At 50.4% G+C, this 23,296-nt stretch overlaps 1 protein-coding gene across 1 annotated transcript in view; it reads right to left on the bottom strand.

Moving 5' to 3' along the window:
- Positions 1-23,296, bottom strand: part of TNXB (tenascin XB) — a 61,914-nt gene that overhangs the window by 9,086 nt on the left and 29,532 nt on the right. Inside the window, exons 14-25 of the mRNA XM_081247166.1 lie at positions 21,292-21,597; positions 13,903-14,187; positions 12,318-12,605; positions 11,743-12,039; positions 10,657-10,971; positions 10,208-10,531; positions 9,470-9,817; positions 7,441-7,737; positions 5,401-5,733; positions 4,663-5,010; positions 2,529-2,861; positions 61-384 (exon numbers count right to left, since the gene is read on the bottom strand). Coding sequence (XP_081103292.1) covers positions 61-384; positions 2,529-2,861; positions 4,663-5,010; positions 5,401-5,733; positions 7,441-7,737; positions 9,470-9,817; positions 10,208-10,531; positions 10,657-10,971; positions 11,743-12,039; positions 12,318-12,605; positions 13,903-14,187; positions 21,292-21,597 — 3,798 coding nt within the window. The remainder of the gene's footprint in view (positions 1-60; positions 385-2,528; positions 2,862-4,662; positions 5,011-5,400; positions 5,734-7,440; positions 7,738-9,469; positions 9,818-10,207; positions 10,532-10,656; positions 10,972-11,742; positions 12,040-12,317; positions 12,606-13,902; positions 14,188-21,291; positions 21,598-23,296) is intronic.

Raw genomic sequence — 23,296 nt, 5'->3', positions numbered from 1 at the left:
ACCTGAGAGAGGGTGATCCTCCCACGAGGTCCCACCCTGGGGCTTCCACCATCCACTCACTTGTCACCCCGATGACAGAGACGGGGCCCACACGCCGGCTGTCATGGAAGCCGTACAGGTTCATCTTGTACTTGTGGTCTGGCTCCAGGCCCGAGATGGTGACCCCGTCCTGGTGCCCCGGCACCCTCACTGCCTTGGGCTGCCCGTCCCCGTTCTTGTACTGGATCAGGAAGTGGTCAAACTGGCCCTCAGGGATGGTCCAGGAGAGGCTCAGGGATTCGGGGGTGGCGTCTGTCACTGCCAGCTCCCCCAGGTGCGGCTTGACAGGAGGCTCGGGGGCCGCAGTGGATGGGGCTTGGGTGGTCATGGCTTTGTAGTCTGGATCTGGACAGAGACATACAGGACAGGTGTGGTCTCCTCAGTCCTCAGCTCAGCATATAAAGTGGTGTATTACAAAAATAAAATAATAAGGAACAGGATGTGTCCACAGTAGCTCTAACTCTTATTCTTTCTGGTCCCTATAATGTCGGCCTTCCTGTCACCTCACCCTCATCCGCCCTGCCCTCATCCCCTACCTACCAGCACCCCTCCTAGGACACAGGCTCACATGGCCACTGTGCTCTGGGCTTCCCTCCACTGGGGTCTCGTTGGCATATACTCCCTTTGGCTAATGTCTTGCCTCCCAAACAGATCAGAACCCCTGCCCCACTTCTCCAATCAGAAACCTGGAGTCTTGGGCTTCCCTGGTGGCGCAGTGGTTGAGAATCTGCCTGCTAATGCAGGGGACACGGGTTCGAGCCCTGGTCTGGGAAGATCCCACATGCTGTGGAGCAACTGGGCCCGTGAGCCACAATTACTGAGCCTGCGCATCTGGAGCCTGTGCTCCACAACAAGAGAGGCCGCGATAGTGAGAGGCCCGCGCACCGCGATGAAGAGTGGCCCCTGCTTGCCACAACTAGAGAAAGCCCTCGCACAGAAGCGAAGACCCAACACAGCCATAAATAAATAAATTAATAATAATAAAAAAAGAAACCTGGAGTCTTCCTGGATCTGTTCCTGTCCCCACCTGCCATCAGACTCCGAGCGTCCAATTCTCTCTCCCAAGTTCCTCCTATGTCTCCTCACTCCCCACACCTGCAGCCCCACCGTCCCTGACTGGGCCGCCCTTACCTGTCACCTGGGTTATCACCTCCCCATGGGTCTCTCTGCCTCCCTCGTCCATCTGTTCTTCACAGGAAGCCAGGATGAGCCTTTAGAGGCACATCTGATGGTGTCAGTCTCAGCTTAAAACTGTGCAGCAACCCTCTTTATCCCCTGGAGAAATCCCTGGCTTCCTGAGCTCTCCACTCCTATCTCTTCCTACCTCTCCACCCCCCACCTCAAGACTATCTCCCCCACTCAGAGGATTTCATACAAACTCCTCTCATGTGCCGTGACGTTCCTAGTTTCCAGGCTTTGTACCAGCTGTGATGTTGACCTGATGCACCCTTCATCTTATCTCTAGGTGTCACCAAGCAACGCCTGCCCGACCTCAGGTCTCAGCTGTCCCATGGGAACCTGTGGGCAGGCAGGTGGGCGTAGGCATCGCTGCCCAGTCTTGGTCTGGCCGCGGGGCTTCCTGTCATATACACATCCCCCTTTGCTCCATTTGCTGGTTCACAGCCTGTCTGTGAGCCCTAAAGGATAAGAACTGGTTTCTCTGCCGTATCCAAGGTTTCTCTCAGTGAACTTCCTCAGGACTTGGCTCAGGCCACCCACATCTTTGTTGAACCATAGGCGTCATAAGTCTGTTAATACCCAAATGAAGAGGCTAGGGGGCGGTTCAGTCAAGACACTGCATTCTGAGCATGCTCTGTCTTCCTCCACAGCCTCCAGTCAACTACACAGAGGCTGAGCCTCTGAGAGGACTCAGGGATGCAAGTATGATTCTGTTCAATAGATTCTAAGAAAGTGTCCAATTCCTTTGTTGTGAGAAGCTTTAGCAAAGTGTGGTCCTTGGACCAGCAGCATCAGCATCATGGAGGATTTTATTTGCTTTTTTTTTGGCTGCATCGGGTCTTAGCTCTGGCACGTGGGATCTGTGGCGGCATGTGGCATCTTTCATTGTGGCACACGGGCTTCTCTCTCTAGTTGTGGTGCACGGCCTCAGTAGTTGTGGCACTCGGGCTCTCTAGCTGCGGCTCGTGTGCTCGGTAGTTGCAGCGCGCGGGCTTAGTTGCCCTGTGGCATGTGGGATCTTAGTTCCCCGACCAGGGATTGAACCTGCGTGCCCTGCGTTGGAAGGCACATTCTTAACCACTGGACCCCCAGGGAAGTCCCTCATGGAAGATTTTAGAAATGCAGAATCTCTGGCCCCAGCCCAAATCTGAATCTGAATCTGCCCTTTAACAAGATCCCCAGGCCATCTGACGTCCTAAAGAAGATGTGCTGTCTAGAATATTTATGTTTTCACAAAGATGGTAATAAAGGGAGACTCTTCCAGGACCTGTCTTCCCCACCCTGCATCCCACTCCCCCAAATTCACTTACCAGTCACGCCCACGGTGGACACGGGACCCACACGCTGTCCCCCGTGCAGGCCATACAGGTGCATCTTGTACTTGCTCCCGGGCTCCAGGCCCCCAATGGTCACCTCACTCTCTTCACCCCTGACACGCACCACCTGGGGCCGCCCATCCTTATCCTTGTACTGGACGGTGAAGGAGTTGAAGTGGTCCTGGGGGACAGTCCAGGAGAGGCTCAGCGAGTCTGGGGAGGATCCTGTCACCGTCAGTTCCCCCAGGAGAGGCTCTGTGGGGGGCTCCGGGGCCTCTGTGCTGGGTTCTGTGGGGCTGGGGGTCTCCTCCACAACCTCCTGGAGGGCTGAGAGGAGAGATTGGGGGTAGAGGCTTAGATGGTGACTTGCCCTGCTTGCACCCAGCAGGATACTCCTCAGGCTGCAGGACTGGAGTCTTGCTCAGCCTCTGGGTGCGCCATTTGGTGACTCCATGCTAGAGATACTGAGACGGGCTTGACCCCATCACATACTGGCTGGCAGGCACCATGAACCTTCAGAAGGCAATTCAGACCTACATGTCAGGAGCCAAAATACTGCTCATTTCCTTCGACCCAATAATCTCATTTCTGGGCAGCTATCCTAAGAAAATTATGAAACAGCAGGAAAAGTTGTATCACAGGAGTTCACTTTGGGATTATTCATGACAGCAAAATGGGTCAGGGCTCCAAAGGAACCACAGAAGAAGATTAATTTTATTATGGCACTTTCACCATGAAGCATCCAATAACCATTAAAATGATGATTAATGCAGGTTGTGTAGCCACAGGATAAATGCTCCCAGTGTAACTTGCGTACAAAAAAAGTAAGAGCCAAGAATTATATGAATACTCTGCAACCTTAAAACATGTGCTGCATGGAAAATGCAGAGAGAGAGAGGATGTGTTACGTACGTTGTGATGAATGGTGGTTCTTGGGTCAGAAGGTGGTCCAATAAGAGATTTTTTTCCCTACCTTCCAAACTTTCCATCATGTTGCTATATTCTTTTCACAGAAAAATACAGACTTAAAAAGAAATCCTGAGTTATAAAAATTAGTAGGCTGGTGGAGGATGTGGATGGGGACATGGGTCCCTCTGTACTTCGCATGTGCTTGTGATTTGCATGATAGAGGGTTCCTCTGTCTGTAGTATCTTGAGGAGAGTGACCCTCACAGAGGCAGCGACTCCCCCCGCAAAAGACTGACTCACAGAGGGGCTGTGTTCTTCCAACATGCAGAGGAACTCTGATGAAATACTATCACAAGGCATAAGAATCTGGCTGACAGCGACTTAGAGAAGCCAGCCTGACTGCAATTTTGGAATTTAATTCACCTTGTGATTTTTTTCCTCCTAATTTCTTAGAGACTAGAAATTGTAACTTTTTCATAATCAGAAATAAGTTGCAAGAATGATGAGGGAGAAAGACAGAAGGAATACAAGAGAGGAGAAGACATTTTGAAAAATTTTTTTCCTGATTATAAAAGAAACGCTTGTCATTTAAGAAAACGACACATAATGGAATAAAACAGAAAAAAAAGTACTGGAACATTCTATCCTGTCTCACAAACCATGCATCCCACGGGCGTTTCCTTCCAGTTGTCTTACCATGCAAGTTATTTTCAAGTGGTTGTGATTAGTCTCCTTACAAAAATTTTAAACTCTTCCTTTATTGTAATAATAAAAAGTAATTGTCTTATGTTGAAACATTTCAATGATGCCATAATAGGTCATTTTAGAGATGTTGTCTAATTACTTAATCATCTCAGTGTGGTTCGATGTTGGGTTGTTTTTTCTTGCTTTTTTTCGGTTATAACAAAGAATGCTGTGATTTGTGATTAAGATGGAAAGAAAAGAAAACTCTAGTAACGTCACGCTTGGCCTGTGCCTGACACATTTCACCCTTGGAGGGAGCCAGTGACTGATCATCAGAGGAGGCCACGTTACTGTGAACAATGACGCTGTAGGTTGGCAAAGGCCAGGGCACTACACATGGTTCATGGCCCCGGGCCATGGAGGGAGGGCATAAGAGGGGACCAAAGGCTGGTAAAAGAGCAGAACAGTCAACCAGCTCACCCATGAGGAAAAGGTAGCTCAACCCCCGAGACCGCCTGAGCCCCGCCCTCACTCACCGGTCACGCCCACGGTGGACACGGGGCCCACACGCCGCCCCCTGTGCAGGCCGTACAGGTGCATCTTGTACTTGCGCCCGGGCTCCAGGCCCCCAGCGGTCACCTCACTCTCCTCGCCCCCGACACGCACCACCTGGGGCCCGTCCCTGCCCTTGTACTGGACGGTGAAGGAGTCGAAGTGGCCCTGGGGGACGGTCCAGGAGAGGCTCAGCGAGTCCGGGGAGGATCCTGTCACCGTCAGCTCCCCCAGGAGGGGCTCCTCGGGGGCCTCCGAGGCCTCTGTGCTGGGTTCTGTGGGGCTGGGGGTCTCCTCCATCTCTGTGGGGCTGGGGGTGTCTTCCTCTGCAGCTGAGAAGGAGAGACACAGAGAGGGTGAGGCAGGGTCCTAGGTGATGTCCTTGGGTCTGCTCCCAAGCCTTGGCCCCAGCTCCGGGCCCTGAAGTCAGTTCAGAGAAGCCCGTCCTTGGGGCTGGGTGGTCCTGCTCAGCTGACATCTCATAAACATGCCTGGAGCCTCCGGGGTCAGCTGTGGGGGACCAGGGCAGCCACCAGCATGGCTCACAGAGGCCCTTCTCTGCCCAGGGGGACACACTGGTCCTCAGGGAGCCTGGAGGAGGCACAAAGGGCACCATGGTTCAGCCTCGAGTAGAGGGGCCTCCTGCACCCCACTCACCCATCACCTGAGAGAGGGTGATCCTCCCACGAGGTCCCACCCTGGGGCTTCCACCATCCACTCACTTGTCACCCCGATGACAGAGACGGGGCCCACACGCCGGCTGTCATGGAAGCCGTACAGGTTCATCTTGTACTTGTGGTCTGGCTCCAGGCCCGAGATGGTGACCCCGTCCTGGTGCCCCGGCACCCTCACTGCCTTGGGCTGCCCGTCCCCGTTCTTGTACTGGATCACGAAGTGGTCAAACTGGCTCTTGGGGATGGTCCAGGAGAGGCTCAGGGATTCGGGGGTGGCGTGTGTCACTGCCAGCTCCCCCAGGTGTGGCTTGACAGGAGGCTCGGGGGCTGTGGTGGGCAGGTCTGTTGGGGCTGGGGTCATTTCTTGGTCTTTTTCTGAGGCTGGATCAAGAAACAAAGAGAATGGGTGGACATGCTTTGTGGGTTCCCTCCTAACAGGGGATGGATTTCTCCCAGACACACCAGGGACCCTGCAGCCTGGAAGCCAGTGCTCCAGGATTAAGACATCATTTCCAGGACTTCCCTGGTGGTGCAGTGGTTAAGAATCCGCCTGCCAGTGCAGGGGACACGGGTTCGAGCCCTGGTCCGGGAAGATCCCATATGCCACGGAGCAACTAAGCCCCTGTGCCACAACTACTGAGTCTGTGCTCTACAGACCGCGAGCCACAACTACTGAGCCTGCGTGCCACAGCTACTGAAGCCTGCGTGCCTAGAGCCCGTGCTCCTCAACAAGAGAAGCCACCGCAATGAGAAGCCCGCGCACCACAACAAAGAGTAGCCCCCGCTCGCCGCCACTAGAGAAAGCCTGCGCACAGCAACGAAGACCCAACGCAGCCAAATAAATAAATAAATAAATACATTTATTTATTTAAAAAAAAGACATCATTTCCCTGGTTTGAATGTTCTGTTTCTAGGGGACAGAGCACACACTTGTGGAGACGTCAAGATGGTGGGGTGGGACCCCCATGAGTTCAACATGTGCAGCATGGAACCTGTAGGAGCTGCTGAGTAAATCCATTTAGTGGGACAGGACTAATGCTTTGTAATAGCACCACACCTAACCAACACGTCGCACCAGGAGGTACACGTGCTCAGGTTCCTATTTTCCTTTAATACCTCCTCTGGTTTAGAAGGCTTTTCTGAGCATTTGAGAAACTAATTTAGATTTCACAGTTGAGGGCAAAGAGATGAGACCACATGAGATCATCTTTGTAGTTGGGTTGCTTTTGGACCTTGTATTAATTCTCTTACCATCTTACTGCAGGGATGACCCATCACGCCTGCAGATTTTTTTTGTCTTTTCTGTTCTGCATAGGGTTTTATTCTGCCTTAATAGTTGAATTACAAAATTATCGTGTTTCATAACTCCATTGTGTTTAGGAACCAGGTTTTAAGTATGTAGGGGGTAACAGCTACAAAAGAGCTTAACAAAAGCAACCAACAGCCATGTTAGGGAGTAATTAATGAAGGGAAAATGCCTTGTTAAGTTGCACATATGACTAACTATTGAAGTAATAGTATCCATGTTAGCAGGATTCCATGTTGATACAGCATACATAGGTATCAGTTTGGGGGCTGGGGAACAAATACAATTGTACCCATTGAAATCAATGATAATTATAAGAATTCACCCCAAGGGTTTTCAAGAACTAACCTTCTTCCTCAGAAGGGGGAGCCTGTAATTACCAAACATTGTGTGTGAGACAAGCCACATTCATGCCCACCCTGCCAGACAGGTGTGGTTATTCCTTCTGTATGGATAAGGAAAGGGAGGCACAGAGAGGTTGAGTGACTCCCTCGAGGTCACACAGCTCTAACGGGCTGAGGCTAGGGCCAGCCCCAGGTCTGCCTGAGTCTGTGCTATTTCTCTGGCACCCTGCCTCTTCAAGGACTCAAAAAGCCCACGTGTAAAGGGTGAGACAGCTAAGGTGACACCAAAGGTTTGGAGTGCAGACAGGCACAGAACTGCTCCCAGAAGCCTGGGAGGCTCAGTCTCAAAAACAGTGGGAGAAAAACACCTAAGTACTGGCAATAAAAGGGAAACTGAGTCCAGCTCAGGGCAGGGCCAGTGTCCTATTGTACACTCACCGGTTAAACCGACAGTGGAGACAGGGCCCACGCGCCGGCCGCTGTGGAAGCCGTACAGGTTCATCTTGTACTTGTGGTCTGGCTCCAGGCCCGAGATGGTGACCCCGTCCTGGTGCCCCGGCACCCTCACCGCCTTGGGCTGCCCGTCTCCGTTCTTGTACTGGATCAGGAAGTGGTCAAACTGGCCCTCGGGGACGTTCCAGAAGAGGTTCAGGGAGTCGGGGGTGGCGTCCGTCACAGTCAGCTCTCCCAGCTGTGGCTTCAAAGGGGGGTTGGCAGGGGGCTCCTCTTTAGGGGCTGGGAAGAGATGCAAACAGAATCGTTCCTGTTGCTGGAAGGAGCTGTTGAGGCCCTGCTCTCCTGGATTCAGGCCAGAAGGTGGGCAAGCTCTGTGGGCCTAACTTAAGATGCATTTCTGCTTATGAGCATCAAAATCTCTTTGTGGCCTCCTTATGGTCCATCAAATGTGCCAGGCAGCTTCTTGCCTCAAGGTCTTTGCACTGACTGTTCCCTCTTCCTGAATGTTCTTTCCCCAGATGTCTGCATGGCTCATGTTCACACTTCCTTTCATTCAAATGTCACCATCCCTTTAGGGTCTTCCCTGACCACCCCATTTAAAATCCCAATTCTCCCAATTTCATCCTATCTTTCTTACTTGGACCTGATTCCAACAACAAATTGCAAAACAACAATTATGACACAATCAGGAAACTAGCACTATCTGGATATCTGATTTTTAAAAGTACAATCATTGTATCATGGTTATTTCTAAATAGTCTTTTTGAAAAGAGCAGTACACTTACATATGTAATAATGGGAACTTCCCTGGTGGCGCAGTGGTTAAGAATCCACCTGCCAATGCAGGGGACACGGGTTTGATCCCTGGTCCGGGAAGATCCCACATGCCGCGGAGCAACTAAGCCCCTGTGCCACAACTACTGAGCCCGCGTGCCACAACTACTGAAGCCCACGCGCCTAGAGTCCCTGCTCTGCAACAAGAGAAGCCACTGCAATGAGAAGCCCGTGCAGCACAACGAAGCCCGCTCGCTGCAACTAGAGAAAGCCCACATGCAGCAGCGAAGACCCAACTCAGCCAAAAAAAAAAAAAAAAGTAATGATGAAGTAAAGAGTGTATGGAGTAAGTTTAAAAATATTGCAGCAGTATATCCATACAATGGAATATTATTTGGCTATAAAGGAATGAAGTACTGCTACATGCTACAACATGGATCAACCTCAAAAACGTGCTTGGTAAAAGAAGCCAGACACAAAAGAACACGTATTGTATGATTCTAGTTATATGATGTGTCCAGAAAAGGCAAATCTACAGAGACAAAAAGTAGATTAGTGGGGACCGTAACTGGGCATGGGAATGGGTCTGGACACCAGGTTTCTTCTTGAGGTGATGGAAAAGTTCTAAAATTATTAAGTGATGCTGGTTGTACAACTCTGTAAATACACTAAAATTGGTAAGTTGTATACTTAAAACAGGTGAATTTTATGGTATGTAAATTATACCTCAATAAAGCTGTTAATAAAGAAAACATTCTAGTCGGGGAGGGTGGGAAGTGAGTGGGGTCTGGATGAGCTAGACTGGCCAGGTGTTGATTTTTGGTTGAAGCAGGGTGATTGACACATGGGAGTTCATTATGCTATTCTTTCTCTTTGGGTATATGTTTGAAATTTTATGTAATAAATACTTGTTGAGAATTAGCATTTCATGGCATTTGTCTCAACACCCAAAAAGAGCTCTTTTCAGAGTTCCCAGGCAAAGCAGAGAGCCACAAAGAGGTCAGTGTATGACTGACTTGGAGGCCGCAGTCCCCAGTGGCCTCCCTCAAATGGGCAAAGCACTTCCCTGGAACTCGTTCTTCCTGCCCCCAGATCACACCTGTCCTGAGGTGTTAAATGGACAATGGATGGGTTAGAGGTTCAGGAGTTTTAGGGTCCTGGGTCTTCAGTGGAAGACACTCAAGAGGCTCTACTATCAGACCTTTTCTGAGACCTCATCCAGGGGGCCCTCACTCACCAGTCACGCCTACGGTGGACACGGGGCCCACACGCCGCCCCCCGTGTAGGCCGTACAGGTGCATCTTGTACTTGCGCCCGGGCTCCAGGCCCCCAGCGGTCACCTCACTCTCCTCGCCCCCGACACGCACCACCTGGGGCCCGTCCCTGCCCTTGTACTGGATGGTGAAGGAGTCGAAGTGGCCCTGGGGGACGGTCCAGGAGAGGCTCAGCGAGTCCGGGGAGGATCCTGTCACCGTCAGCTCCCCGAGGAGGGGCTCCTCGGGGGCCTCCGAGGCCTCTGTGCTGGGTTCTGTGGGGCTGGGGGTCTCCTCCATCTCTGTGGGGCTGGGGGTGTCTTCCTCTGCAGCTGAGAAGGAGAGACACAGAGAGGGTGAGGTAGGGTCCTAGGTGATGTCCTTGGGTCTGCTCCCAAGCCTTGGCCCCAGCTCCAGGCCCTGAAGTCAGTTCAGAGAAGCCCGTCCTTGGGGCTGGGTGGTCCTGCTCAGCTGACATCTCATAAACATGCCTGGAGCCTCCGGGGTCAGCTGTGGGGGACCAGGGCAGCCACCAGCATGGCTCACAGAGGCCCTTCTCTGCCCAGGGGGACACACTGGTCCTCAGGGAGCCTGGAGGAGGCACAAAGGGCACCATGGCTCAGCCTCGAGTAGAGGGGCCTCCTGCACCCCACTCACCCATCACCTGAGAGAGGGTGATCCTCCCACGAGGTCCCACCCTGGGGCTTCCACCATCCACTCACTTGTCACCCCGATGACAGAGACGGGGCCCACACGCTGGCTGTCATGGAAGCCGTACAGGTTCATCTTGTACTTGTGGTCTGGCTCCAGGCCCGAGATGGTGACCCCGTCCTCATACCCCGGCACCCTCACAGCCTTGGGCTGCCCGTCCCCGTTCTTGTACTGGATCAGGAAGTGGTCAAACTGGCCTTCGGGGATGGTCCAGGAGAGGCTCAGGGATTCGGGGGTGGCGTCTGTCACTGCCAGCTCCCCCAGGCGAGGTGTGACGTGAGGCTCAGGGGTGGTAGAGGGAGATTCTGAAGGTTCATTCTCTTCCTCATTTGGGGCTGAACACAGACACGGAGAGAGAAGGACCTCAGAGAGGGGCATGGTGTCCACAGGGACTCTGCCCTCCTCTGGGCCCTCACAGCCACCTGGAAGGAAGCCGAGTGGGCAGGGTTCTTTTGCTCACCTGTCAGGGCCTCGATGTGCGCAGGACCCACACGCTGCCCATTGTGGAGACCGTACAGGCTCACCAGGTATCTGTGGTCAGATTCCAGGCCAGAGAGGGTGATGTCATTCTGGTTGCCCCCTAAATGGACTACTTGGAGTTGCCCATCCTTGTCTGTATACTGGACCTCGAAGGAGTCAAATTCTCCCTCAGTCACGGTCCAGGAGAGATGCAGGGTGTGTGGTGTGCCCTCTTCCACAGTCACCTCCCCCAGACGGGGCTCAGATGCTGGAAGGCTGGGGCCCTCAGTCTCAGCTTCAACTTCTTCCCTGGGGGCTGGTTCAGAGAGACAGGTAGAGATGGGTGACTGGTTTGTCACTGCACCAAGACTCTCCAAGAGGATGGAAGGAGGGGGGGAGGTGAAGACAAGAGGTCAGTAATAAAAAGGACCAACTACTGATACACAGTGATGAATTGCAAAAGCATTATGTTAAGTGCAAGAAAAACACAAAAACTGTGTATTGTATGATTCTGTTAAATGAAAAGCTTAAAAAGGAAAAACTATAATGATAGAAAGCAATTAGTGATTGTCAGAAGCTGGGGGTGGGGAAACTGCAAATGAGCATAGGGAAACTTCTGGAGTCAATGTTTTATAAGTTTGTTGTGGTAATGGTTTCATGGCTTATACATCTGCCCAAACTCATTGAATTATGAGCTTAAAATGGGTGATTTTTTTTTTTTTTTTTTTTGCGGTACGCAGGCCTCTCACTGTTGTGGCTTCTCCCGTTGCGGAGCACAGGCTCTGGATGCGCAGGCTCAGCGGCCATGGCTCACAGGCCCAGCCACACCGCGGCATGTGGGATCTTCCCAGACCGGGGCACGAACCCGTGTCCCCAGCATCGGCAGGTGGACTCTCAACCACTCCCCACTCCACCACCAGGGAAGCCCAAAATGGGTGAATTTTATTGTATGTAAATTATGCCTCTATGAAGCTGATCCCTTCCCCCAAAAGAAGGAGTGTAGGAAGCTCTGAATTCATGTGGCTCCACCAGACCAGGAGAGCCAGGCGGGCAGGAGGGACAGTGTGTTCCCCCCAGCTGCACTCACCGGTCATGGTGATGGTGGAGATGGGACCCACACGCTTGCCCTCGTATAGCCCGTAGAGCAGCAGCTTGTACCTGCGGGCAGGGTCCAGGCCTGAGACACTGACCTCCCTGAGGCTGCCCTCCACGGGCACCACCTGGGGTTGCCCATCTCTGTCCTTGTACTGGACCACAAAGGAGTCAAACTGGCCCTCAGGGACCGTCCACGAGAGGCCCACGGAGTCTGATGTCACGCTGGTCACCTGCAGCTCCTCCCCCAGACGTGGTTTTGTTCCAGCCTCGTCTACAGCTCTCCGGGCCTCTGAGATGGAAACACAGAGAGGAAATGGTTGCGTTGTTTCTTGAAGGCTGGGTGACGCTGAAGGGAAGGACTGAGAGATCTAAAGACAGGGCTGTGCCATGGCTGCATCCTGCAGGGCTGGATCTTTCGGATTGTGCAAGGAGAGGGGGCACTGGATCCCAGCCAGAACAGCTGGAGCCAAACAACAACCGTGATGGCAGCCACCATAACTGACCACAAGGACCTTCCCTGGGGGGGCCTCCAGATCAGAGATGCCCCCCTGCAGGGGCTGCCCTCACCTGTGGTGCCCTCGGCGGTGAGGGGGCCATGGCGCCTCTTGTCCAGGAGGCCGTAGAGGAGGAATCTGTACTTGCGGCTGGCGTCCAAAGGGCCGATGGTGACTGAGCGTTCGTGGCCCTCTGCAGGCACCACCCGGGGCCCGTCCCTGTCCTTGAACTGGACCACAAAGGAGTCAAAGTGGCCCTCGGGGACTGTCCAGGAGAGGCGCAGTGAGTCTGGGGTGGGGTCTGTCACCCACAGCTCCCCAAGGCGGGGTGGGGTTCCTGGGCTGGTGTCACCTCGAGCAACTGACAGAGAGGAAAGGTTCTTGTGTTTATTTTTTTTTTTCCACAACGACTCCTTGACCACCTCCCACTGGAGAATGGAAAAACCCAGAGCTGCCCAAATGATCAGTGCTTCCCCCAGATATTTCCATCACCCTCCCATGCCTGCCAGCATCCCCAACTGGCCATGCCTCTGTCCACTTATCCAGCGCAGGGAGGGGTCTTCTGTCCTGAGACATCTCTGGGAGAAGAGATTCCCTAGCTACCTATTTATCTTATTTCTCTTGCTGTCCAGGCTCTAACCACCTAGTAGAGACTATCTCCTTAGCAGGGTGCAGCTTATCACAGACTCGGTCTGCTTATGTTCTTTGACCAAGGAACCCACTCTTTGTGATCTGGCTGGTCCCTGGGGAAATCCAAGGGTCCTGGGGATGTCAGAGGGGGCACAGGATCCCTGATGGGGGCAGACAGCTGGTGGGGAGGTTGGATATTATAATGGAGGTGACCCTCATAGGACCCAGTGGAGGAGTGGGGGCTGCCTATGTGTGAGGGGGGTATGGGGAGAAGAAGCGGGGCTCAGACGGGAGAAGGATCTGGTATCTGTCCAAGAAGCCATCCCGAGGCCTGAGAAGGAGCTGACCTTCTGCCTTCTTGGACAGCAAGGATGCTGACGGCATTGTTATTGTGAGAGTTTTCTGGCAACAGGGAGCCCCCAGGGGCAGGGGAGCGTCTGGGCCAAAACCCAGAAAAGGGGCACAGCTGGGCTGGGCCTGACTGGATCTGACTGGGCAGCCAGTCTTGGGCTCCTCTGGTCCCCAGTTTCTGAAGCTTTAGGAAGAGGGCAGAGGAGGAAAGGGGTCCCTCTGGGGAGGCAGATATGGGCCCCAGTGTGTCTGGGCCAGTAGGTGGGAAACTGTGTGAGAGTCAGAGGGAAGACTCCTCAGGAGGTGATGGCTACACAGGGCTGAGGACTCACAGGCCAAGGGAGGTGGAACAGATCCTGGCTCCCTCCCCCGTATCTAGCCCTGCTGTTTCTCCTGTTCCACCTTCCAGGAAGGGGTCTGAAGGAGGCTCCCCCATTCAACAGAAGTAGGAATTATGAGAAGAGGGGAAAAGTCAGCAGAGGAAACTGATCCAGGAACTGGCCCCATTTTCCTGGTTCTCATCTGCCTGGGATCGGGGCAGGCAGTGTGGCTTTTCAAATAAAACAGAAGAGGTGGGTGAAGCGGAGACCTGGCGGAAGGGAGAGGTGATAGGGCAGCGTGAGGAAGGGCAGCCGGGGGGGGGGGCCTCAGGCTCAGCTCGTGGGGGTCCTTCTCACCTGTCTTTGCCTCCACAGAGACTGGGCTGTGGCGTTTCCTGTCCTGGATCCCAAAGAGCAGGAACTTGTATTTCCTATTGGGCTCCAGGCCGGGGATGGTGACCTCACGCTGGTCTGCAGCCACAGGCACCGCCTGGGGCTGCCTGTCCCTGTCCTTGTATTGGACGACGAAGGAGTCGAATTCACCCTCGGGGACTGTCCAGGAGAGGCCCACGGAGTCCGGGGTCACGTCCCTCACTGTCAGCTCCCCGAGATGTGGCTCAAGGGGGGGCTCTGTGCCTGGGGCTGGAGAGAGGGGAGCTAGGATCCAGGAGGACAAAGAACATGGCTGAGACCTCTGGCGGGAGAAATCCCCCCTCACAGGGCTCCTGGGCTCCGAGGGCCTTAGAGAGCTTTGAACTGAGATGGGAAACAGTTACATCTCTTTTGCACTGATCTCTAAGTGAAATGTAGCATTTCTTTCAATGATGAATATAGGAAACCAACCACGGTGGTACTAGCAGTGCTTGTAACCCTGTCACCAACAGGAATCACAGAGATTGTCACATCACCTTAGAATTACTGCAGAAACTTCAAAATACTCTTTACAGAGATTGGTTCAAGATGGCGGAGCAGAAGGATGTGTGCTCACTCCCTCTTGCAAGAGCACCGGAATCACAACTAACTGCTGAACAATCATCGATAGGAAGACACTGGAACTCACCAAAAAAGATACCCCACATCCAAAGACAAAGAAGAAGCCACATTGAGATGGTAGGAGGGACGCAATTACAACAAAATCAAATCCCATAACTGCTGGGTGGGTGACTCACAAACTGGAGAACACTTACACCACAGAAGTCCACCCACTGGAGTGAAGGTTCTGAGCCCAACGTCAGGCATCCCAAAATGGGGGTCGGGCAATGGGAGAAGGAATTCCCAGAGAATCAGACTTTGAAGGCTAGTGGGATTTGATTGCAGGACTTCGACAGGACTGGGGGAAATAGAGACCCCACTCTTGGAGGGCACGCACAAAGTAGTGTGTGCATTGGGACCCAGGGGAAGGAGCAGTGACCCCCTAGGAGACTGAAGCAGAGCTACCTGCTAGTGTTGGAGGGTCTCCTGCAGAGGCGGGGGGTGGCTGTGGCTCACCATGAGGATGAGAACACTGGCAGAAGTTCTGGGAAGGACTCCTTGGCATGAGCCCTCCCAGAGTCCTCCATTAGACCCACCAAAGAGCCAGGTAGGCTCCAGTGCTGGGCTGCCTCAGGCCAAACAACCAACAGGGAAGGAACCCAGCCCCACCCATCAGCAGACAAGTGGATTAAAGTTTTACTGAGCTCTGCCCACCAGAGCAACACCCAGCTCTACCCACCACCACTCCCTCCCATCAGGAAACTTGCACAAGCCTCTTAGCCTCATCCGCCAGAGGGCAGACAGCAGAAGCAAGAAGAACTACAATCCTGCAGCCTGTGGAACAAAAACCACATTCACAGAAAGATAGACGAGATGAAAAGGCAGAGGGCTATGTACCAGATGAAGGGACAAGAGAAAACCCCAGAAAAACAACTAAATGAAGTGGAGATAGGCAACCTTCCAGAAAAAGAATTCAGAATAATGATAGTGAAGATGATCCAGGACCTCAGGAAAAGAATGGAGGCAAAAATCAAGAAGATGCAAGAAATGTTTAGAAAAGACCTAGAAGAATTAAAGAACAAACAAACAGAGATGAACCATACAATAACTGAAATGAAAGGTATGCTAGAAGGAATCAATAGCAGAATAACTGAGGCAGAAGAACGGATAAGTGACCTGGAAGACAGAATGGTGGAATTTACTGCTGCAGAACAGAATAAAGAAAAAAGAATGAAAAGAAATGAAGACAGCTTAAGAGACCTCTGGGACAACATTAAACTCAACAACATTCGCATTATAGGAGTCCCAGAAGGAGAAGAAAGAAAGAACCTGAGAAAATATTTGAAGAGATTATAGTTGAAAACTTCCCTAACATGGGAAAGGAAAGAGCCACCCAAGTCCAGGAAGTGCAGAGAGTCCCATACAGGATAAACCCAAGGAGAAACATTCCAAGACACATAGTAATCAAATTGGCAAAAATTAAAGACAAAGAAAGGGCTCCCCTGGTGGCACAGTGGTTGAGAATCTGCCTGCTAATGCAGGGGACATGGGTTCGAGCCCTGGTCTGGGAGGATCCCATATGCTGCGGAGCAACTAGGCCCGTGAGCCACAACTACTGAGCCTGTGCATCTGGAGCCTGTGCTCCGCAACAAGAGAGGCCGCGATAGTGAGACGCCCGCGCACTGCAATGAAGAGTGGCCCCCGTTTGCCACAACTAGAGAAAGCCCTCGCACAGAAACGAAGACCCAACACAGCAAAAATAAATAAATTAATTAATTAAAAAAAGAACACCAAAGAAGTTTAAACATAAATGCTCTTACATATTAAAAAAAAAAGACAAAGAAAAATTATTGAAAGCAGAAAGGGAAAAATGACAAATAACATACAAGGGAACTCCCATAAGGTTAACAGCTATTTCTCAGCAGAAACTCTACAAGCCAGAAGGGGATGGTATGACATATTTAAAGTGATGAAAGGGAAGAACCTACAACAAAGATTACTCTACCTGGCAAGGATCTCATTCAGATTCGATGGAGAAATCAAAAGCTTTACAGACACACAAAAGCTAAGAGAATTCAGCACCACCAAACCAGCTCTACAACAAATGCTAAAGGAACTTCTCTAAGTGGGAAACACAAGAGAAGAAAAGGACCTACAAAAACAAACCCAAAACAATTAAGAAAATGGTCATAGGAACATACACATCGATAATTACCTTACATGTGAATGGATTAAATGCTCCAACCAAAAGACACAGGCTTGCTGAATGGATACAAAAACAAGACCCATATATATGCTGTCTACAAGAGACCCACTTCAGACCTAGGGACACATACAGACTGAAAGTGAGGGGATGGAAAAAGATATTCCATGCAAATGGAAATCAAAAGAAAGCTGGAGTAGCAATACTCATATCAGATAAAATAGACTTTAAAATAAAGAATGTTACATGAGACAAGGAAGGACACTACATAATGATCAAGGGATCAATCCAAGAAGAAGATATAACAATTATAAATATATATGCACCCAACACAGGAGCACCTCAATACATAAGGCAACTGCTAACAGCTATGAAAGAGGAAATCGACAGTAACACAATAATAGTGGGGGACTTTAACACCTCACTTACACCAATGGACAGATCATCCAAACAGAAAATTAATAAGGAAACACAAGCTTTAAATGGCACAATAGACCAGATAGATTTAATTGATATTTATAGGACATTCCATCCAAAAACAGCAGATTACACTTCCTTCTCAAGTGCACATGGAAACTTCTCCAGGATAGATCACATCTTGGGTCACAAATCGAGCCTCAGTAAATTTAAGAAAATTGAAATCATATCAAGCATTTTTTCTGACCACAACACTATGAGATTAGAAATCAATTACAGGGGAAAAAAATGTAAAAAACACAAACACATGGAGGCTAAACAATATGTTACTAAATAACCAAGAGACCACTGAAGAAATCAAAGAAGAAATCAAAAAATACCTAGAGACAAATTACAATGAAAACATGACTATCCAAAACCTATGGGATGCAGCAAAAGCAGTTCCAAGAGGGAAGTTTATATCAATAAAAGCCTACCTCAAGAAACAAGAAAAATCTCAAATAAAAAATCTAACCTTACACCTGAAGGAACTAGAGAAAGAACAAACAAAACCCAAAGTTAGTAGAAGGAAAGAAATCATAAAGATCAGAGCAGAAATAAATGAAATAGAAACAAAGAAAACAATAGCAAAGATCAATAAAACTAAAAGCTGGTTCTTTGAGAAGATAAACAAAATTGATAAACCATTAGCCAGACTCATCAAGAAAAAGAGGGAACCTACTAGAGAATGGACTTGAGGATACGGGGAGGGGGAAGGGTAAGCTGTGACAAAGTGAGAGAGTGGCATGGACATATATACACTACCAAACGTAAAATAGATAGCTAGTGGGAAGCAGCCGCATAGCACAGGGAGATCAGCTCGGTGGTTTGTGACCACCTAGAGGGGTGGGATAGGGAGGGCTTGGTGGGGGGAGACGCAGGAGGAAAGAGATATGGGAACATATGTATATGTATAACTGATTCAGTTTGTTATAAAGCAGAAACTAACATACCATTGTAAAGCAATTATACTCCAATAAAGATGTTAAAAAAAAATAAAATATGACACAAATGAACTTATCTATGAAACAGAAACAGAATCAGGGACATACAGAATAGACTGGTGGGACTTCCCTGGTGGCGCAGTGGTTGAGAATCTGCCTGCCAATGCAGGGGACACGGGTTTGATCCCTGGTCCAGGAAGATCCCACATGCCATGGAGCAACTAAGCCCATGCACCACAACTACTGAGCCTGCACTCTAGAGCCCGTGTGCCACAACTACTGAAGCCTGCATGCCTAGAGCCCATGCTCCTCGACAAGAGAATCCACCACAGTGAGAAGCCCACGCACTGCAACAAGAGTAGCCCCTGCTCGTGGCAACTGCAGAAAGCCCGCGCGCAGCAACGAAAACCCAACTCAGCCAAAAATAAATAAAATTAAATATTAAAAAGAAAAAGGGGCTTCCCTGGTGGCGCAGTGGTTGAGAGTCCGCCTGCCGATGCAGGGGACACGGGTTCATGCCCCGGTCTGGGAGGATCCCACATGCCGCGGAGCGGCTGGGCCCGTGAGCCATGGCCGTTGAGCCTGCGCGTCCGGAGCCTGTGCTCCGCAACGGGGAGAGGCCACAACAGTAAGAGGCCCGCGTACCACAAAAAAAAAAAAAAAAAAAAAAAAGGAAAAAGAAAAAGAGGGAGAGGACTCAAATAAATAAAATTAGAAATGAAAAAGGAGAAGTTACAATAGACACCACAGAAATACAAAGCATCCTAAGAGACTACTACAAGCAACTCTATGCCAATAAAATGGACAACCTGGAAGAAATGGACAAATTCTTAGAAAGGTATAACCTTCCAAGACTGAACCAGGAAGAAACAGAAAATATGAACTGACCAATCATAAGTAATGAAATTGAAACTGTGAATAAAAATCTTCCAACAAACAAAAGTCCAGGACCAGATGGCTTCACATGTGAATTCCATCAAACATTTAGAGAAGAGCTGACACCCATCCTTCTCAAACTCTTCCAAAAAATTGCAGAGGAAGGAACACTCCCAAACTCATTTTATGAGGCCACCATCACCCTGATACCAAAACCAGACAAAGATGCTACAAAAAGAAAATTACAGGCCAATATCACTGATGAATATAGATGCAAAAAATCCTCAACAAAATACTAGCAAACAGAATCCAACAACACATTAAAAGGATCATATACCATGATCAAGTGGGATTTATCCCAGGACTGCAAGGATTCTTCAATATACACAAACCAATCAATGTGACACACCGTATTAACAAACTGAAGAATAAAAACCGTATGATCATCTCAATAGATCATTACTCCTAGAGTAATGGAAATAAAAACAAAAATAAACAAATGGGACCTAATGAAACTTCAAAGCTTTTGAAAAGAAAAGAAAACTACAAACAAGATGAAAAGACAACCCTCAGAAGGGGAGAAAATATTTGCAAATGAATTAATGGACAAAGGATTAATCTCCAAAATATATAAACAGCTCATGCAGCTCAATATTAAAAAAACAAACAACCCAGTCCAAAAATGGGCAGAAGACCTAAATAGACATTTCTCCAAAGAAGACATACAGATGGCCAAGAAGCACATGAAAGGCTGCTCAACATCACTAATTATTAGAGAAATGCAAATCAAAACCACAATGAGGTATCACCTCACACCAGTTAGAATGGGCATCATCAGAAAATCTATAAACAACAAATGCTGGAAAGGGTGTGGAGAAAAGGGAACCCTCTTGCACTGTTGGTGGGAATGTAAATTGATACAGCCACTATGGAGAACAGTACGGAGGTTCCTTAAAAAACTAAAAATAGAATTACCATATGACCCAGAAATCCCACTACTGGTCATATACCCAGAGAAAACCATAATTCAGAAAGACACATGCACCCCAATATTCATTGCAGCACTATTTACAATAACCAGGTCATGGAAGCAACCTAAAGGCCCATCAACAGACAAATGGATAAAGAAGATGTGGTACATGTATACAATGGAATATTACTCAGCCATAAGAAAGAACGAAATTGGGTGATTTGTGGAGACGTGGATGGACCTAGAGTCTGTCATACAGAGTGAAGTAAGTCAGAAAGAGAAAAACAAATATTGTATATTAACGCATATATGTGGAACCTAGAAAAATGGTGCAGATGAACCAGTTTGCAGGGCAGAAATAGAGACACAGATGTAGAGAACAAAGGTATGGACACCAAGGGGGGAAAGCCATGGGGGGGTGGGGGTGGGGGTAGTGGTGTGATGAATTGGGAGATTGAGATTGACATGTATACACTAATATGTATAAAATGGATAACTAATAAGAACCTGCTGTATAAAAAGATAAATAAAATAAAATTCAAAAATTAGAAAAAAACCTCTTTACACTCATCACTGCTTCTAAATGTGGGTAGGTTATTAAACATGCCACTTAGTCTTGCTATTTAATGAACTAATTATGAAGTTTCTGTATTATGGAATCATAAATTCGAGTTTTAAAATATTTTTGATAACTGGTTAATCAATAGAATTGGTTACCTTTGTAATCCTATGTGTTTTACTTTATGGATTTTAAGACATTGCTCTGAAAGGGGTTCACTGGTCTCACCAGACACCATAGCACAAAACTGGTGGCAACCTGTGCCCAGGAAGCATGAGGGGTGGGAGAGGCTGGGAGCCAAGAGCAAGGGCCACTCCCCTGAGGGAGCAAGATTCTGGCTTGGCCAGAAGGGAACACAGTTCAGGCCAGGGGGCTGAGGGCCCCTGAGAAGAGATTCAAGGGATGTGTGTTCTTTAACCCCAATGAAAAAGGGCAGCAGGGGGAGGTGGTAGCTGGGTCCAAGTCACAGCAGGGTTGTAAAGAGAGGGAAGGAAACAGCTGTGGACAGTGAGAGAGACAGCGTTTGGCTAGACTCAGATGGGAGGTCAGATGGGAGGAAGACAATCCTGCCTGGGGGAGGAGACAGAGTGGAGGTGGAGACTGGAGGGTAGGGAAGGTTCCAGCTCAGGAGAGGAGCCAAGGGCTCAGGTAACAGACTGGGGAGGACCTGCGGGGGCCACTGAGGCAGGACCTGAGAGAGAGGCTAGGGGAGGGGGTGGCCCCGGGTACCCAGGGATGGGAACTACCTTTACCCACGCTCACTCACCGGTAATGGCTACCACAGAAAGGGGGCCCACGCGCTGCCCACCATGTAGCCCGTAGAAGTTCATCTTGTATTTGCGTGCAGGCTCCAGGCCGGGGACAGTGGCCTCTCGCTGGTCTGCGGCCACAGGTACCGCCTGGGGCTGCCCGTCCCCGTCCTTGTACTGGACCACGAAGGAGTCAAACTGGCCCTCAGGGACTGTCCATGCAAGGCCCACGGAGCTGGGGGACACATCTGTCACTGTCAGCTCCCCGAGGCGTGGCTCCAGGGGGCGCTCGGTGGCTGGAGGAGTCTCTTCTGGTTGTGGAGCTGAGATAGAAATGGTGGGAGGCTGTTAGGAAAAGCCCCTCTTCCCCTTGTAGTAATTATGTGCGTTGTTTTTGTGGTGCCCACTGGGTGGTTCTGTGGTAAGACTACACTGATTGGTGACATCTGTCTGGCCAACAACCCTTCACTAAATCCCTGCCAGAATCCGGGGCTGTGCTTGCGGGGAGGGGTGTCAGCCACCACTGAGACCCTGGGAAAGTGGCTGAAGTTCCATCTGTGCATCTCTGGCTCCAAAGACCTCCCATCCGGACCTCCCTGCTGACCCCCAGACTTGTGTCCGCTCAGCATCTTCCCTGGGTGCCTAATTGATGTCGCAAACTCAACAAGTCCAAAACCGAGCTCAGGGCCTACTGCCACACCTGCTTCCTCCCCAGCTTTCCCACCTCAGCAAAACCACAGCTTCGTTCTCCGAGTCATCCCTGAGTCCTCTCTTCCACCCCTCGGCCGGCCTGCGAGGAAATCCTGTCCACACTACCTTCAGAAGCTGACCCCCTTCCCCCTCCCCAACTCCACCGCCACCATCTCTAAGCACACGTGCTCTTACTGGACTATAGCACAGTCTCCTAAATCCCCTCCCTCCTCCACCCTCATCCCCTTTGCTCTGTTCCCCACTGTTAACACATTAGTCAGAGTCTGTTCCCGCAATGGCTTCCATCTCACTCAGAGAAAAATCCAGGTCCTTACAATGACCTCCGAGGCCCCAGCTGTTTCTCTCTCACATCACCCTCCCCATTCCAAAACATTCCTCACTGGTCCACAGACATTCAGGCACCTTCCCTCTGCTCCGGATGCTCTTCCCCAGAGGCCTGTGTGGCTTGTCCTCTCCCTCCTGCATGTCCTTTTCTCAGGAAGGCCCTTTCCTGCCTGCTTCCTGCCCACTCACCATCTCACCTACTGGGCTTTGCTTTTCTCCCCAGCTCTTGTCACTGTCACATACGGTCCCACTGACATATTTGTGCAATTTGGTGCCTGTCTCCCTCTGACAGAATGTGAGCTCTCAGCAGGAGCTTTGTCTTGTTTGCTGCTGTGTCCCCAGCACTGGCACCCAGTGGGTGCTCCAAAAATGTTTGTTAAATGAATGAATGGTCTGCACGTCTGGAAAAGGCCAAGCTCAGGACCTGCTGGTCCCCATTGCCCCAGAATGACCTGAGTCTGGGAAGCCCTGCTTATTAGTGACCAGCCTGGAAGGTGGTCCCAAGAGGCAACTGGCCGAGGGGTAGCTGGGTGAGTGGGGTTCCCAAGAGCTTGTTTCTCTGGCTCCTGTGGGAGGACAAGACTAGGCTCTGTACTGATAAAACCTGCTTTAAAAACAGGCTGGCATGGGACTTCCCTGGTGGTCCAGTGGTTAGGGCTCCACGCTTCCACTGTAGGGGGCACGGGTTCAATCCCTGGTTGGGGAACTAAGATCCTACCCGCCGTGTGGTGTGGCCAGGCTGGAGATGAGGCCTCAGGAGGATAGAAATAAGTCTGAGTGGGGAGGGCAGGGATGCAGGCAGCTGAAGGCGGGCCAGAACAACCACCACGTACTGAGCTTCTCCCAGGTACAGGTGCCAGGCCACACGTTGTGTTTCATTTCATTTGCCTTCTAGCTCTGCTGGTTCCTTTAGCATCCGTTTCCTGCGTCTCTGTACTTCTTTCCATGAGAGAGAGAAACTGTCCCTCACCATCAAGCCTTATCATT

Source organism: Mesoplodon bidens, assembly GCF_964165515.1.
Source record: "Mesoplodon bidens genome assembly, chromosome: 10".
Taxonomy (NCBI): domain Eukaryota; kingdom Metazoa; phylum Chordata; class Mammalia; order Artiodactyla; family Ziphiidae; genus Mesoplodon; species Mesoplodon bidens.
The sequence above is the reverse complement of the archived record's forward strand: the minus strand, read 5'-3'. Positions and strand labels throughout refer to the sequence as shown.